A 17,767-nucleotide genomic window follows, 5' to 3' on the forward strand; every position below is an offset into this window, starting at 1 on the left:
GAGATCCAACTTCAATTTAACCTCGCAGACACAAGTTTTTTCCAAACAAAATAGTACAAGGAAAAATGTGGCAGACGTGATGCAAAATTCATTACCAGCTCACATCTAAAAGCCAGTGAACAACGAACTACAGTAATAACTATAACGAGTGGAAGCTTCCAAAATTTTCCTATCAAAAGTAGAAGAGCAGCTACATAAATCCCTGAAGTCCGCAATCTTGCATGTCAGAATCTTGATTTTGGCTCCCTGCCAGAAAACAAAAAGGAAACAAACATTCACATATTCCTCTTCAAAACGCATAATGAGTATCAAAAGACTAAGACTATAGAGTAGAACAGTTACTTCTATGGCACTGTTTGGTGTTTTTAGCAAACTATGCACGATCGGATACTCAAATAAACCATGACACAGAAATCCACTAACCAGTCACCATGACAAAATCCTCATTCATCAGCTTCAAACATTCATCGCACAATACAGGAATTCATTCTCCAAATAAATACAACATAAGAATCTACAAAGCACCAGGAATCTTCATCACTTAGTTTCGACCTATCAGGGCATATCATGCACTGATGATACAGGACACATGATTTTTGAAGAAGTTAGGACTCCTACGGTAATTAATTACCAGTTGCTTGTCAGTAATGACCTGAAACTTGAGATAGAAAATGCAAGCACAGTGTTCCACATAATGGATGTGCGTCGCTATCAGACTGACTGATATACGTTAGACATCGACGGATAAAGTCTAGATCACAGAGAGGCTTTGGCAGTTAGAATAAACAGACACTTGTAGTGGCACTCTCAACTAATTGAAACTGTACTAACCCTAGTCTTAATCTCCAAATAAGGAATAGCCCTTTCTGCTCCAAAAACCACAAGCTTTTAATCATAAATATCACGTAGATAGTTCAGTACTTTAAGAAAGCCTGCACCAAAGGCATAGAATTCTTATTGTTTCTTCAAAATAAAAGGCAGCATTTATAAATTTGCATTCCCAGGAGATTCAGGAAAATTAAAAGTATAAAGCTGAGATTTGGAAAGCTAATAAGTTAACCTCCATTTTGCCTTGACGGCATTAAACAGATTAGACGTTAATCAAATGAAAGCACTCCATCCATCTCTGTGTTTATGATTCGAAATAAAGAAATGCAACACCTTTTCACTAGCATCAATTCAAAGGTATGATTTCTTTCTGAATTCTTTAGGAACCTTCAAACACTTTTAGCAGGTATTTGTCAATGCGATAACACAAGTTATGTAATCCAGAAAAGTAGAAAACCGAAGTTCAACAAGATCATTACCATCCTTAAGCTATATAAAAGAAAGGTACGTGCCTAAAATATTTAATTAAACCAAGACGTTTAGCATTACCTTCTTACAATTACCTACCCCCACACTTCAATAAATGCTTATAGTTAATGCTCCTATTAAAGAGCAACCAAGCTGCCAAATGGCAAATTCAAAGGTGCCCTAGAGAAGCAAGTTCTGTAAGGAGGGGCAGACAATTCTGAAAGTTTCTTCTCAATGGGAAAAAAATTTGGATTAATTGTAGTAAAACTAGTCAACGACAATATGGGCATGCCAATACAAATTACCACATCTTGATAAACTAATATTAGTGGCCAAGGTTAACAACCCAATGGGATGATCCAATAAATTGCACAACTGCCGCACGATTTTTTGTGTTTAACTAAGACTAACCAACTCCCATTAGAGGAGTTGGCCACCATCAAGCCTTTAAGGCTTGGTGGGGTGGGAGGCAAGGGTTCAAACCTTGCCTCCCACTAATTGCCACCGGTGTGGCTCTCCAAATCCAGACGGGTGTGTAGTGCACCCGTCTGAACCGATGGTGGTTCAGTCCCCGTCGGCCCTCCCATAAGTCCAGTTGGGTCCCCCCTAGAATAGGATAGAGTAGATGTAGGATAAAATACCGAGTGTCGAAAAAAAAAAAAAACTAAGACTGGTTTTTTCTGCCTTTCGCTATTTGTTATTCTCCAAATATGTGCTTAATTAATGTCATCTACCTCGTTACTTTATCACTGTAAATTTTGCCCACCACTGTGAAAGTCCAACTCCTAAGATTGCTCAACCTCATGTTTGACTATGATTTACGTAGAGACTCCAATTTTAGTTTCAGAGAACACAGTCTTATGTAATGAAGTCAAGATTTGTCAATCATCTTGTCAATGTTACCAAAAGAGTGACACTTAAATCTTTAAAGCCATTTATGTATTCTCTCTGTCCCCATTTTTTCCATTCAAGTCCATTTCCGATCAACCTGAAATTTCAGATATTCAACTAAAGCACATTGCTTACAACCAACCCAAAAAAAGAATAAACTGAATCACATTTCTTAAACAGCATACATGATAAAGGATGATCATTGAAACAGGATAAACTAATAATTAGCATGCTGAAGAAAGGAAGTTATTTATGAATAGTTATATATAATTGGCTAAAACAATGAAAGACATTTAAAATAATAGAATCATAAAATTTTACAGATTCTTGACAACAACTAAGAATGAAATTTAACACAGAAGGCAAATCAGTAAGTTAAACCAAACACCTGATATGCACACAAAACACTTCTCTCATAATTTATTATTTTATTTTTAAAATTTTTTAAAATTTTTTTTGGCATTCAGTGCCCAAAACTAATGAACTCTAACCAGCCAAAAATGATTAAATAAGCATAATGTCCTCCAGGCTTATTGCTTAATGTATAAATTTTGAATTAAGGCCAGGAAGGCAGCCAGTAATTCTGTCTCAGTATCCTGGAGGTGTAATGACTACAACTGAAGGCATGGTGCTATCAACAACAACGTGAGAGAGACAAAGAGCTTAAAAGATTATATAATCCTAAAAGCTATCAAATTTGTCATTGAATATCCTACTGAAACGCCATACATCATTTCAATTGATCTCCAGTTTCCATTAATTTGTTCTGTTCGGCCAGGCTCCACCATTCTTTTAACTTGTAGGGTCTAAAACCAGAGGCACAAAGGTAAAAGAAGATTAGAAAAGACTATTGCAGCCCCTTGTTGTGATCCTCAGAAGCTTCTTCATGTCCATTCTAGATAGGTTAATTAGATTACCAAATAACAGAAAGTTGGACAAACTATAATATCATCACAAATTTGCAAAACCTACGGGATAGAAGAATCTGTATGCTGGAGGACAAGCTTATGAACTACTTTTAGCAACAACTGACAGACAAACATCCGACCAGCTAGCATTAATACATGTCCATTATAATTGCCAATGTGGAAGACTTATTCCTAGTTGACCTTTATGCAATGCAAAAAATTCTAATTCCATCAATGTACACTTAAGCTATAAAAGGAACACTTTATCAAAAAGCATGGCCCCTCCCACAAGCAGGAAGTAAAAGACCCAGAACAGCATAAGCATTCAGAATCAAACAGTTTGTAAGCGTGTGGAAATTCTAATCAAAACTACAAAAAATTGTCTTCATTTCTTTAATATGTCAAAGTCACATAAGTGTGTCCAAATACAACTAAACAACCATCTTTTGTAACCTACGCCATATTCTCAAGCAATCATACAAAAAAACCTGCATGTACATACAAAAAATTTTTATTAATGCACTGTGTTTATCTTTTTCAAAAAAAAAAAGACAAATCTATCGAGAGAGAGAGAGAGAGAGAGAGGGAGGGAGGGAGGGAGTTGAGACTAAACATTATGATAAGGCAGGATAAACCATATCAAGGACAGTAATATCCACCACAGAGTGTTTCAACAATTCTGAAATTGGATGCGGTGCAGTCTTTGGACTAAAAGGATTGCACAGATGTTTGTTATCCTCTTAGAGGCTAGAATCTCAACTTTATCCTGCAATCTACAGCTTGTAATTTACTCTAGAAATTTTTTAAAATGATAAAATGCTTGGCATACAAAATTATACCAATAGGTGTTGCAATACTACAGAATCAGCATGTGCAAGTATCTGTTGGTTTAAGCCAAAAAGTTGGTAGACTAAATCCACATCATGCATCATTCTAAAGTACATGGTGCAAATACAAACATAGAATTCGACCACATTGACATGTGATATGATTATTTAAAATCTGTCACCAATGCTGTACTTTTTTTTTTAACTTCCGTCAATGCTTGTGTCCATCAAAAGTTAATCTGCAATAAACATTTTATTTGTTTATTTAGCTCCTTTGTGTACATCTTAATTTTACTACATAAAAGGATAGTACTGCTTATAATCAGGCAGTGTCTCCCGTTGTCTGGTTGTATCCTCTTTCACCAAAAGAAGGTTAAAAAAACAAAACCACTGCCATGATCAAAAGCCTAATTGTACCCCAGTAAATCAACCATTGCTACATGCTAATGCACATTTGCCCTACAGCTAATGAATCCTCGCAGTTTTCTTCTCCAGTTACAAATTTTCAATCAAATCATGATCCCCTATTTACCAACTTCACATTAATCAGGGCAGAAGTTAACATCTTTCCTCCATTGTTAAAGTCAATAAATCTACAACCACTAAGCTAGAAATTGTAGCCAATTACCTCTTCCAGAATTTGTTTTCATTTTTTCAGTTTAAAACCATTTAACAAGCAACCAAGACAAATTAAGCTTATCTTTACTAAAATCTTGTCAATTTTTCACTTTTAATGATAGGACAATTAACAAAATTGATACAAAAGATATTTTGGATCACATGCACATTGAGTGAGCCAGAATTGTTATGAACATATAGAAAAGGGGATAACGCTCATAATTGGGTCTCTAAGTTTTACTCTATAAAAGGAAAACAACCCACAAAATTACTCATAGCTACCTACACAATAAAAGAAGCATCAAATATAAGAATTTTTCCCATACAATTAAGTGACATTACCCATAAAGTAAATAGTTTAAAATTAACAGCAGAACTTTCAAAACTAGATTATGTGCAAAATAAATCTTCCTGGTTTATCCATAATTTCAAATTTGCAAAAATAGGAATCAACCCCCTCTGCCAAAAGACCACAAAAAATTTTGGGTTTGGATGTCACACCTCACCGGTTTACATACATGACCAAAACGCTTGGCTATTTCTAATCCTGATAAACTCTTATGCAACTTTACTAATCACAAGCTACTGTACAGAAGTTTGCATCCACCAGTAAAAGCAAGCTTCAAGTTCACTAGGACACCTAAATCATTGATCGATAAATCCAGACTCACACTTTCGTCCTCAACCATCTTGTGAAACGCATAAAAAGAAATCAATATCTCTTGCAACTCTTATTCCTGCATATGCTTTGCCACTTAATAGCAATGATAATAACCAAAATTTAAAGAAACTGGTCAATGTAAAACAGAAAAGAAGTTTACAAACCTCTTCGTGCTTACTTCTCGTGAGTCTTCCTTGAGTTCCAAAAACTAGGGAAATATCTCGCTGCAATATACTGACAACCAAAAAAGTTGATTAAATTTTTGCAATCCCTTTCCCCACCGTCACCCTCTGAAGCATTTAATTGACTTAAGTAAGTCTTCCCTCTATATACGTAGGAGAGCTGTTGCCACAAGAGTACGCTTAAACCAATCCCCACCGAGACACTAGCGATGAAAAGGTAAACCAGAACACGCCCTCTTGGTGTAAGAAAGACAGCAGATCTCAGCAATGCAAAAGCAGATTCTTTCAAGAAGTTCAAGGTGACCTCATAAGAAAGAAGCCTGTTTAGAGGTTGATTGGCCACATAATTTACTGGTGGCCAGACATGAAGTGCCGCATAAAAAGATATAGTTGAGACATAGATTGTACTCATTACAGCTGAAATGAGGAAGATGATGAAGCACCGGTGATTAGCTGCACCAACACAGTTTCCAATCTGCAGACAGAGGGTAAATAACTGAAAAATAGATCTTGCCTATCAACAGACTATTGAAAAGTAATCAATTAATCCGGAAAAATAGACTCAACAGACCATCGAAAATTAATCAATTAATCTGGAAAAATAGACCAGATGTTTTGTTCCGCATAGGAGTATAAAATGACAAAAAAAGGACTTTGCTTTGGCAATTTGTTTATCCTAACATGTACATTAGCACAACCTCGTTTTGTGCTTTCTCTATCCTTGTCTTCCAATTGCATTGAATTGTCATTGAAAGACTTCAAGTAGAAAATAGAATTTTTTCAAAAAATGCATTTTATGAGCAAAGCATTCACTCCAACTTCAAAGCAACCACTAAATAAACTGTCCCAACTGCCAAGCAGCGCTCAAGAACTTGCACTGCACTTACAGCAGCTACTACTATTGCAAGTGCTTGAGTCCCATACAGTATCAACTCTTAGTAAATTGTTGCGTTGGATCATTCAATCCTATCGTCAAATGCATACTTATATCATACAATTGATGTGACCCCTATACATTGAAGGACAGATCCTTTACATCTTTTTCCTTATTTTTGAGGGTGGCAGGAGACATCTGCCGTGCCATCAACAATGTCATAGGCAAACAGGATATTCAATCCAATACTCATACATAGTGAAAGTTCAATAGCAAAATGGAAATTATTAGAATCAAGGAAAAAAATTGTGAATTTTCAAAAGAAAATCTGAAAACCTTAAGGATGAAGAGCATGTTTATACAGTGTACCACGTGTACTCGAGGGAAAAAGAAAAAGGAAAAAAAAAACCATTTGCCCATTATTTAGAGGAAAGCAAAAAGAATCATAATGATATAACAAAATGAACAACATTTCTCAGCATAAGGTTACAATAACAAAAGAATAGGAAGCATGGGCAAATACAATTGAATAGCCATAAAGCTACAAAAAAAAAAGGAAGCTTTGACGAAAATATTGACAAAATTTCGCTACAAACCAAAAATAAATAAATTAGTTTTATGAACAAGACTGAAAGTTTCAAAGAACTGGAACTGGTTGATATTGTAGTTCAATTCTTTGTCCTATTTCCAAATCAAATATTGCTCTTTCTTTTCCCAAACAAATATAAATTGTCCATGACAAATTACTCATACAGGATAACTATCAACTTCAATTGATTTGTGGAGTTCTACTTGTACAGGATAACTATCAACTCTAATTGATTTATGGAGTTCCCTTAAAATTTCAGCCAAGTGCGTCTACTTTTATCCTAATTTAAGTCAAAAAGTCCTGAACTGAAATCTTACAATTGCAACGCCCTTTGCTTTTAAATCATATATCTTTCTCTTATGCTAAAACAGAAGAATGCTGGTCAATACTCACAAATGGGCAGTGATGATCCATGTCTAATACACACATTCCGCACGAACTGCAATGGTGCGTCCTTGATGACTTAGGCTTTGAACAGTGGTGACAAAAGGTATAGTTCTCAAGTCCACCTTTTCCTACTGCTGGGTAGCTACCCCACAATATCCTTGGTGGAACACCAGGAGACAGAAATGATGCTAGGCCAAACGAAGATAATGTAGATACAGATAGTATTAGAGTTATTGTGGAGTGGAAAATTCCCCAGAAAAAACTGATTGAGAAAACAACAGGATAGACTGCCCAGATGCCACCACCTGCACTAAGATGGAAACAGTTTTAAGAACAAGATCAATTACTTTATAACGAAAAAACCAGGAAAGCAACAACTATGCCCCTAAACAGTTTTCGTTGAGTTTTTTACTGCATAAAGAAAGAGAACTTTGGCACTTTTTCTTCCACAACAACCAGACATTGCACAAGATTATAAAGGGAAACACATCATTGTTCGAAATACTAATGCAACCTTTCATTTGATCAGCTTTGAATGGACAAAATGGTTGCATTTCATGCAATGAAGATAAAAGTCTAGGTTATTCATCCAAATTAACTTGTGTGCAAAAACATCCATCAGATGAAAGTATGTGCAACAATAAGAGACAAGTGTGGCAACAGCATTAAAGAGAATTCATACCTTAAATAAATTAAACATGGATCCAACAAAATAGCCTGGAATTTTATCTAATTACTGTCTGTGGCTGGACAAGCCATAATCTGCCGTGCAACTACTAATTCCTAAAAGGTGAATACACTCCACACTGACTTTAGACTCCTTTACTACCTACTGGCTTAAGTCCAAAACAATTCTCAACTTGCATGGTTACACAGGCAGAAACAATTAGATGAGACTCACAACTTGCATGGTAACACAGACAGAAACAATTAGATGACAAACAAGTTTCCGATAAACATAATGATCAACATTAAAAGAGGAAAAAAATAGAAAGGAAAGGCACCGAAACAGCAGGTTGTTTAGGACCAGGAATCTTTTCTGCAGGCGGTTTGAGGGGAAGGCAATAGGAAACAATAAACCAGTATATCTTAAGAAAACAGTGACAGGAATTTTCATCTTCCTGATCTTCTCAGCCTTGATAGTAGGTGTGAGCATTGTCATCAGGAAACAAGAAATCATTAGATCTTTTATACCCTAACTTTCCTATAAACCCTAATTTACTTGCATCTGAGATAGCCATTACTATTCCATAAAGAATATTCCACAAAATTGAATGCAAGACAATGAGCACATGGAACACTGTAGTATATTACTAACCATAAATGGATAAGTGTGGTGGTGATCACAAATCACTTGGGTTGTTCTGGAGAAGGCTATAAGAAACACAAAGTAGAACAAAACCAAACCAACTTGTCCAATCAAAGGTTCAGTACATATCTCCACTGTGAGAGTTTGTCTTCTAAGAGTCTCATAATTTTCATGATGTATAAAATTAAAACATGGAGAAATTGTAACTCTTGTTTAATGAGAGCATTGGTTAACTCCAAATTCAATAACAAGAGAAAAGGGGAAACAAACCCTGGATATGTCTACCGCACGATCCTTAAAATCACTTGCTAAGTACCAGATTTAGTTTTTTATTTATTACCTTTACATTATTTTTCTTCACTCATTTTCAACTCAGCTTCCAGCCCTTTTGCACCCTTAAGTAACTAATGAAAGTTCTGCTTTCTCATCTACCATCTACCCCTTTCCATTGTTCCTTCCTCAGAAAGAAACATTCAACATCAGTATATAGCCCTCAACATGAAGTCACGCAAGAATAACCATTTTCATTCTTACCATAGGACAACATAGCATGCAAGTCAAAACTTTACAACATCATCATAGCACCTTCAGTACAGAATAGACTTATCAAAATCCACATATCTAGATTGGAGACGGAAGGTTCAGATATCAATCTAAACCAGAGAAACCTAGCAAATTTGATAAATTGATAAAACAAAATCTAAAAGATACGGTAGAAAATGAAAGATCATGTAATAATTCACATCTTTGCAGATGCAAAGTATGGGCCTATTCTCAACTACTTTTTCACACCTGTTTTTAGCTTCTGGTTTTAAATGAAATTTGTTATGTAATGTTTTCAAGTGCTTTTTATTTCAGCTTTTGGCTTTTTTAATGCTGAAAAGGGTCAAAATCAGAAGTTACAAGAGACCTTCTTTCTGGATTCTGATTTTGAGCTTTTACAAAATCAAAAGCCACCAGGAACATGTCCCAAGTACAAGACTAATCATACCAAAGCAAGGTCCAAGTGAATTTCTACCCTTCTTCAACAATGAGCTTAATTGTTACGTTAGACAAAAAGTCACAAGAAGATTAAAACTCAACGTAGTTTTCTGATCCAACACCACTTCACAGAGAAATATTACTACAGAAGTATTTGTAACGTTTCCAAAACACAATGAAGTTCTTCAAAGCGTAGTCAACGGAAGAAGCAATGTGTGCAGCACCATTTAACACTTGAATTCTTTCCTACCTCCTCTCCTATTAACTTTCCAGGATCTAGCAATTCCAATTGTGCAAAACATAGAAATAATGCCAACACATTTTATATCAAGATATTTCTTACACGTTTTTCCATGAGGACATCACATAAAATGTTCTCCTGTCCAATGTATCCAAAATCATGTTGGACGCTATGACTTGTATCATGGCCATTTAAAATCTTCTCAATCAAATTGTCCAACACCATGATATAAAACAAATATACACAGATGAATAATAATAAGCATAAACCACTAACTTTGACGTCAATTCCATTCAACATGACCCAAGAACAAGTTGACAAGGATCTTGACCTGTTTACACTTTTTCTGATTCATACCAACTCACATCATCTATTATACACCATAACCACTCTTCTCAGATTAAGAAACTCTAACCCCTATTTTAGGAAGAAAGCATGAAGTTTAAATAAGCACAAAGATAAACAGAAAAACTTTCACCAATAAAACTGAATAGTGTTATATTTAAAAGGAGAAACATAAAAGACATTTAATATATTCCTCTGATCATAATGGCAAGAATGATGAACCCAAAAAAATGTATATCTCCTGGCAATCAAGAGGGTAAAGGCGAGCCCTATTTCAATATTCTGTTGGAAAAACTTTGAAGCATATTCTATTTATTTGACCTCTGTACGTAGATTAGAGAACACACAACCACTTTCAGCAATGTCAATGAAGAAATCATGTTTAAAATATTATCACCCACTGATGCCCAATGGCAGAAGGAAAGCACATGCAATGCAGCAGCTAGGCTAGGGAAATGCATAAAGCGCATGGCATAATTATAGCTTCTTACATATTATAAAAAGCATGAACAAAAGGACGAAAACAACAAAGCAACGATCTCGCAAACGTCTCCACTTATAGTACTGGTTATTATTTTTCAATGCATTTCTGTTAGTTATTGCTCCACACCAGCCACATTTGAAAACAGGTGCATGAGGTGAAACAAGAAGACGGACTCCACAGCCCCAACACGTTGTCTCGTGATCTGCCTCAATTGATGTCACATAATGCTCCTACAAAAGAAGGAACAAGTTGGCCACAAATCAAAACATAGAGATTACCTTTTTCCTCTTCTTTTAGATTGGACATTAGGGAGGGGGGAGGAAGCACAAAACTGAAAGAAACTTAAACACCCCACTAAAACTTCACTACTTTTTGATACACAAGCAGACCTCATATTAGCACCATCCAAGCAGGATAAAAATAATTAGAACAGAATTCTTTCTCGACTTCATTATGAAGGTCCAAATATCTTTCTATTTTTCAATCATAAGTACGAAAGTAGCTTCTTGATTCAAACAATTATCCCTTGCCCCCTCCTTTGCTCCCTCCCTCCTATTGTTATAATGTAAACAAGAATGACAGATAGATATGCTAAATATCCAAAAATTGAATTGTTATTACATTCTACTGACTGAAATATTAGTATATCATATACCCAAACTTCCAACTAATAAAATCTCTGTTGACCACTAAAAGAAAGACAGCTAAAGACAGCAGCTTGACTAAAATTATATATTCCCAGCTGTACATGCACAATAAATATAAATTACATTCAACTTTGATATTACAAATACAACATGGATAAGAAAAGACAACCATAAGAAGACAGCACAAGACTCAAAGACAAACATGTTATTATTCTCCACTTCCTGCAGTAGTTCGTTCGTTACTACAGCCTTCCTCATCTAAGCGTACCTAGGTATCCACCATAAGCCTTTTGTCATTTGAACCCTCACCCTTCACTTTCACTTTCAGGCAATATGGTTCTGCTAAATTTAGTGTATCTTACTATGTCCTTAAAAATAGAATACGGAACACACACACACACACACACACACACACACATATATATGTATATATTCCACCATAAGCCTTTTGTCATTTGAACCCTCACCCTTCACTTTCACTTTCAGGCGATATGGTTCTGCTAAATTTAGTGTATCTTACTATGTCCTTAATAATAGAATATGGAACACACACACACATACATACACATATATCTATATATACATATATATATGTATATCTGTGTGTGTGTGAGTATGTATCGTGTATGCATGTATGTATGCACACACACACACATATAAATATATGCATACATATATATATGTATACACACAATTATGTATGTAATACACACGTACATACATGCATATGATAGAGATAAGTGGCAAAAATCCACTAAGGTTTATAGGAGACATGGGAAGGATGTGTCGAATGCCCAAGCATTGATTTGGCATGCTTTTGATGACAAGGAACCAACTTAGGAGTTGGTTTGAATTCTATGGAGTTTGTTTTCTGATTTTCACCAGCAGGGGTATTTTAGTAATTTGGATTAGCTGCAGGAATTTTAGGTTTATGGTAATTTTCTGTCTAGTAATTATTTTTGGTAATTCGTTTTTTAGTTGTTATGAGGAATAAGAAAGCTTAGCTTTCTAGCTTTCTACTAGAATTCTACTCTAGTTAGGAGTCCTAATTAGGATTAGAATTGGCTTTCTTCTAAAGTCTATAAATAACCACTTCGCCACAAAGAGAAGGCAGTTTTTGGTCATTAATAAAATTTTCCTGCAGACTTAACGTCTTTCTTAGGGTTGTGTGATACATCCCAACTTTAGCTCTGACGCCTAAAGATTCCTAGGAGTGATTCCTAGAATTACCAATCAGTTTTCACCTTCTTAAGCATATTCTCCCATCCTATTCCAAGTTGCTATTATAAGTTTGGGTGACATTCAATATCTAAGGCCTTGTTTGGACAGCAATTTTCCAAATCGCTACATTTTCCAAATCTAAGGCCTTGCTACATTTTTCGTGAACACATTTCTCAATCACCTTTTTACCTCACATATATCAAATCGCTACAGTAATTTTTCTACAAAAAATTTAGAAAAATGCAATCCAAACAAGGCTTAAGCTTTTCTACAAAGCTGTTGTGCCTACCAAGTTTTCGTGCTGCATCAGCATACATATATAATGCATATATGTATATGCCCTTGAAACCAAGAGGATAAAATCCTTTAAGCCTAAGGCTATCCAACTGAAGTCGTCAACTTCAAAAGGAGAGGAATGAGTTACATTAATGAAGGATGGTACTGCCTCGGATTCAGTACAAAAGAAAATAAAAAGGAGAGATATAAGAGGAACTCGAACAAGTAAAATGGTCTAAAGCCCAAGTTCTTGAAACTCAATCCCATCCAAAAGAAGCTACAAATCATATTTTTCCTGAAAAGATGATATTCCAAGTTAAAATGGTCAAAGTGAATTCTTTTCATGAGAGGATTTAAATGGTAAGTGAGGAGAATAAGAAACTTTCAACCAAAGGTTCTCTTAGTGCGCAAAACACTCCACCAGTGGTTTACAGAGTAACAAGTTTTCAAAATCAGATTCGTAATTTGTATAGATATGTTTGAAAAACCATAAGCAATTACTACTAGGGTAGAACCTCAAAGGTTTCCTGACTTGATTGATGAAGATGACTAGGAGCTTAACAGTCTATGCATCCTAAAATGCTTTAAATGCTAGAAGCATGATATATAAACTATTTGTTCACTATAACTGATTGCAGTCTTTTATTTTAACTTGCACTGGAATTTTAGTTTGCACCTTTTTTTTTCTTTCGAACTTTTCTATGTTAGAATCTGTTATTGATAATGTATCTGATGGTATTTTAAAAGTTTACACAAGTCAACTTAACATAGATGTAAGCTACAGTGAAATAAGATTGCAGTTCACTTGAACAAAGCCTGCATTTTGCATTGCGCTCTAGAAAGTAGCGTGGTATACTAACTCATGCAAAACTAAAAACAGGCTTTCCTTTTCTTTTTTTATTATGCTAAGAGTTTCAGTTCCATCAAAAAAAGCACAGAGCAGTACATAAGAAAATATAAGTAAAAATCAATACCACCTTTTAAAGCAAACAAACGAGCACAGTAACTAAGGACAGAGGCAAATGCAAGAGATGAGGCTTGGAAGGCAAGACTAGTAAAGGCATAAACTTGAGAGAAAAACACAATCTCTACCCAAAAACAAATTTTTTTTTGGGGGGGGAAAGGGAGGGTTGTCGCGTGTTTCACATGTGAATTTTTCCGAAGATGCATCATAACCTTAAAACTTAATAGTAATATCTTCGAAAGCAAACAGGGCAACTAATAAAGGAAGAGCTTGTTTATGGTATTTATTGAGTAAAAACAATAATATGGTGTAATATAATGGAAGATCAATCCAATCAACCGAGGACCCATTACATCACATTTGAAACAATCCTCAAAATAATAAAGAACATGATTGAACAAACGGAACAAAGCTCACATTTTTGTATTGTCAAAGGTCAGAAAGTAAGAAATGGCAAACCTGAGAAGTGACATCGTTTGGTGCAGAAGTTGAGGCGGAAGAGGGAGAGGGGGAGCCCACAAAATCCATTCTTTTCTTTGTTTTCGTTAACACCCAACTCTTATCTGATTCCTACGTACATTTATCTAAATACATATTGATTTGATATAGCAGTGGTGGAACAAAACAAAATCATTCAATGGCGGGCATCAATCAAATGGCCAGCCTCTGCAATTGATTAGCAGTATTAGGCATAAGAAGATGAGCCCAGAAATTAAAAAGAAAAGAAGCAGGATGAGGAGGATGGTGGAGAAGAGAGGAGGGCGACCAGCCAGCCAAGGTGGTTTTGCCTTTGCGGGGATGACGAAGATTGCGTTTGGAACGACGCTGGAGAAGGGAAATGTACTTGGGAAACTTCTCGCTTCTTTGATTTCTTCTGGGGAATTTCGCCAAATTAGTCCCTAAACATTTTCACTTAAATCAATTTCGTCCTTCATTAAATATTTTAACCAATTTAGTCCCTGAACTAGTTTTTTGCTTTCAATGTAGGACTTTTTACTACATTTTACTCAATTCGCGTGGACCAAAGGGGTATAATTGTCACACTGGCTTAATCTCCTGCAATTATCCACTGAAACGAATTAGATATCATTACAAAAAGGGGCGAGCATCTGGTTTGAAGACATTAGGGCTCATTTTTAGTTGCCCAATTGTTTCTGCAAAGGAGCACATGTAAGATGCATCAAGGGAAAAAGTATTTCAATGGAGCATCAAGTTCGTGTAGCTTCCAACACTCAAATCATAAGGATGAGGAAAGTGAAAATTTATCAGGAGTGAAGAGAGAGAAGGTAGGTGAGTACAATGGATCTGAGAGCGTGTTTTGTGATTGTAATGAACCATGTCGAATAGCTACTTCGTGGACATTGTCAAATCCAGGAAGAAGATTCCACGGCTGCAAGAATTATGGGGTATTTTTTTCTATTTTGTTAATCTGTCTTCAGGGGAATTAATTTTTTAAATTTGGCAGTATAATCGGATATGAGTATTTAGTAGTAATTTGTGCTTTAGATCAACTTGCAATAATAGGTAATCTAATTGAGGTATTGATATTGATTATAGTCACCGAAGGCTTGCAAGTACTTTTTGTGGTATGATCCACCAATGCCGGAGATGACAAAAAATACAATGGCAAAACTTTTGAAGGAACTCAGGAAAGCTGAACAAGAGAACCAGTTCATGAAGATTGAACTTGCAAGGTTGAAAGAAGAAAAGAAGATGATGAAGGCTGAAATTCGAAAGTTAAGAGATAAGAGCAAGTTGCTAGTTTTTGTTGCTGTTTGTTGTGGTTGCTTGTTAATTGCTGTGCTTGTTGGCAACAAGAAAAGAGGACATGCTAAAAAAGATTTGGGGCTCCAAATGTTAGTTTAGATGAATTAGAGAAACGTATGTAGTTGCTGTTAGCCTTTTGTTCATGAAGTTGTAAGGTGGCTATGGTTGGCCTTAATTTTGTCTGACTATGATTTGGTTGTAAGGCTGTGTAAGCATTTGATGAAGCATTTGTCTAATATATATATCGAATTTTGGGCAAATTTTGTATATGGACATGTTGATAGGCCTTCCTGAACGAGATTAAAAATTAGATTTAGCCTATCGTAATCTATTTTGTTGGAAGCTGTCTTCTGTTGATGAAATGCAGAATTAGCAAATTTTGTTGGAACCTGTAGTTGATCCGTAGTTTTATTCGTTTTCTCAAGTGTCCTTATCTGATGTAGGCTAGTGAGGGAATTGCAGAACGTCACTCCAAATCTGTTTGTTTCCACTCTAGATAAGGCTGATCAAAATAAATGGCTAGCTGGTTCGTGCAGAACATTTCACATCGGCTTTGAGACCTGCTGGAGCTAAGGTTGAATTATGCAAATTTGTGTGGGATAAAGATAGCATTCCTCGGTTCTCCTTCATTCTTTGGTTGCTTTGCCACAAACATTTCACTCATAATTGTTTTGATAGGTGTATCATGTTGCTGATTATGTTTTCATTGTTCATAGTAAGGAACATATAGATATGTTTAGGGAGCTATTGATGTAACTCAGTTGACTGCTCCATGTATAAGCTATACAACTTGATTAATAAAACTTGCAAAATTAATAAAAACTACTATTTTGCTAGATAGAGTTAGTTATACCAAACAAGAAGGCAGACAAAAGGAAAGCTACATAAGCACGAGAAAGTCATGACTCCATCTCCCGTACCTGTGCTACTAAACTTTGAAATGTCTATACCATCCAGAGTTAGGTAAGGATAGACATGCTAATTCTGCAATTTTAATCTCATTCTAGATGGTAAGGATAGCCATTCAGGTAGCTAATGGTGTCTTAAAAATTTTGGCAAGATTTCGCCTTAAAATTTGACAATCTCTAAACACAACCAACCCATGTAACACCTGATGAATATGCAACCAACAAAAGATATTAGGAATTTCATATAACCAGTGAATTCCAATTGTCCAAAAGAGATCAATGCCAAGCTCATGTCTAGGCAATGAGATACATGGCAAGGTAACATTGGCAGACTTTTACAAAACAAAACAATCACAATGATATTTTCTGTTCTCTTTCCCCCACATGATCAGTACGCTATAATTACAATTGTAAGATCTATATTAGGGAGACTTCATGCCCTAAACATGTGCAACAAAAAATTAAGCAGTCAGGGGGGTTCACATCTATTAATCATCCCTCCAGTATTGCTATGTCAGCTTCATCATCATCTTCATCTAACAGCCTATGTGCCTGCATAAATCACATACATGCGTTAGGGAATAAAGTATACAACGAATTTCCAATTTTGATTAACAATTATACTCGCAAACAGACCGTTTGTTTTCTCCTGGTCCCTTTCCCTTTTGAAGGAGGAAATGGACCATAAACTGACATAGCAGCCCGTCTTTTTCTCCAAGATCGAGCTTGAAAGGAATCACAAGTTTGCCTATTATGTCCAGTTTTCTTGCAAACTGAACACTTCATCACCTTTTCCGGCAAATCAGTAGAAATAGCTTGGGGAGCCGAAAGCTGGAACTCTATCACTTCAGCATCTTTGGTACCAGCTTCTGCAATTCCACCTGGGACTAGAAAAGCTTACAATTAATTCAGCAAAAGAACATACAACCATTAAAAGAACTCTAGTCGAAAAAATTTAGAAAAACATAGAAACACAGCAAACCATTATTTGATGAAGATACGGTAGCAGCTTTTTGTTGGTCTCTTCCACTTTCCCCATCATTGAAGGCCTGATTTACATCTGTTAAACAAAAGAGTATCAATTTATGTTAGTTTTGAATTAATCATAAAAAAAATTAATTCAACAAGCAATCTTCAGTACCAATTGTAGTAGTTGATCCGTGGTCTTCATTCACTTCAGGCCTCTTAGTTGTCTTACTTAGTTGTGGACAAGTCCTCTTGTTATGGCCTTTCTCCTTGCAGAAGCTGCATTTATTGGAGTTAGACGATGGTGGCCTACCACAGCATGAACCGGGCAACTCATTCACTGGAATGATCAATGGGCATTTTCTAACAGTATGACCTTCTAAATGGCAATTTGAACACTTTATTTTCACAAGTCCTCTTCTAGG

The 17,767-nt window shown here is 35.7% G+C and overlaps 1 protein-coding gene and 1 long non-coding RNA gene across 3 annotated transcripts; one reads left to right on the top strand and one right to left on the bottom strand.

The window, feature by feature from the left end:
- Window positions 1–10: 10 nt before the first annotated feature.
- LOC113719214 (protein S-acyltransferase 11) lies at window positions 11–14,532 on the bottom strand. 2 transcript variants are annotated; one of them, XM_027244348.2, is made up of 5 exons: window positions 14,161–14,529; window positions 10,601–10,823; window positions 7,240–7,538; window positions 5,366–5,858; window positions 11–246 (listed from the first exon to the last, which is right to left on the bottom strand). In XM_027244348.2, exons 1-4 carry the CDS (start codon window positions 14,227–14,229, stop codon window positions 5,376–5,378), a joined length of 1,074 nt encoding a protein of 357 aa, XP_027100149.1. In that variant the 5' UTR covers window positions 14,230–14,529; the 3' UTR covers window positions 11–246; window positions 5,366–5,375. The 2 variants fall into 2 exon arrangements, with proteins under 2 accessions (XP_027100149.1, XP_071927728.1); XM_072071627.1 differs by having other exon boundaries at window positions 165–5,277; window positions 14,161–14,532.
- A 22-nt stretch (window positions 14,533–14,554) lies between these two features.
- On the top strand, window positions 14,555–15,784 carry LOC140020955 (uncharacterized). Its single transcript, XR_011824913.1, has 2 exons — window positions 14,555–15,107; window positions 15,259–15,784. It is a non-coding gene; the product is annotated as an uncharacterized lncRNA (long non-coding RNA).
- The last annotated feature ends 1,983 nt before the right edge of the window (window positions 15,785–17,767 follow it).

This window comes from Coffea arabica, chromosome 11e, assembly GCF_036785885.1.
Source record: "Coffea arabica cultivar ET-39 chromosome 11e, Coffea Arabica ET-39 HiFi, whole genome shotgun sequence".
Classification (NCBI taxonomy): domain Eukaryota; kingdom Viridiplantae; phylum Streptophyta; class Magnoliopsida; order Gentianales; family Rubiaceae; genus Coffea; species Coffea arabica.

Coding starts and splice junctions, on each gene's coding strand:
- LOC113719214 (XM_027244348.2), bottom strand. CDS start 14,229: ATGGATTTTGTGGGCTCCCCCTCTCCCTCTTCCGCCTCAACTTCTGCA. Junction 7,539..10,600: donor GTTCATGCTTTTTATAATAT/GTAAGAAGCTAT, acceptor ATCTTAGTGCAG/GTGGTGGCATCTGGGCAGTC. Junction 5,859..7,239: donor TGGATCATCACTGCCCATTT/GTGAGTATTGAC, acceptor CTCTGTCTGCAG/ATTGGAAACTGTGTTGGTGC.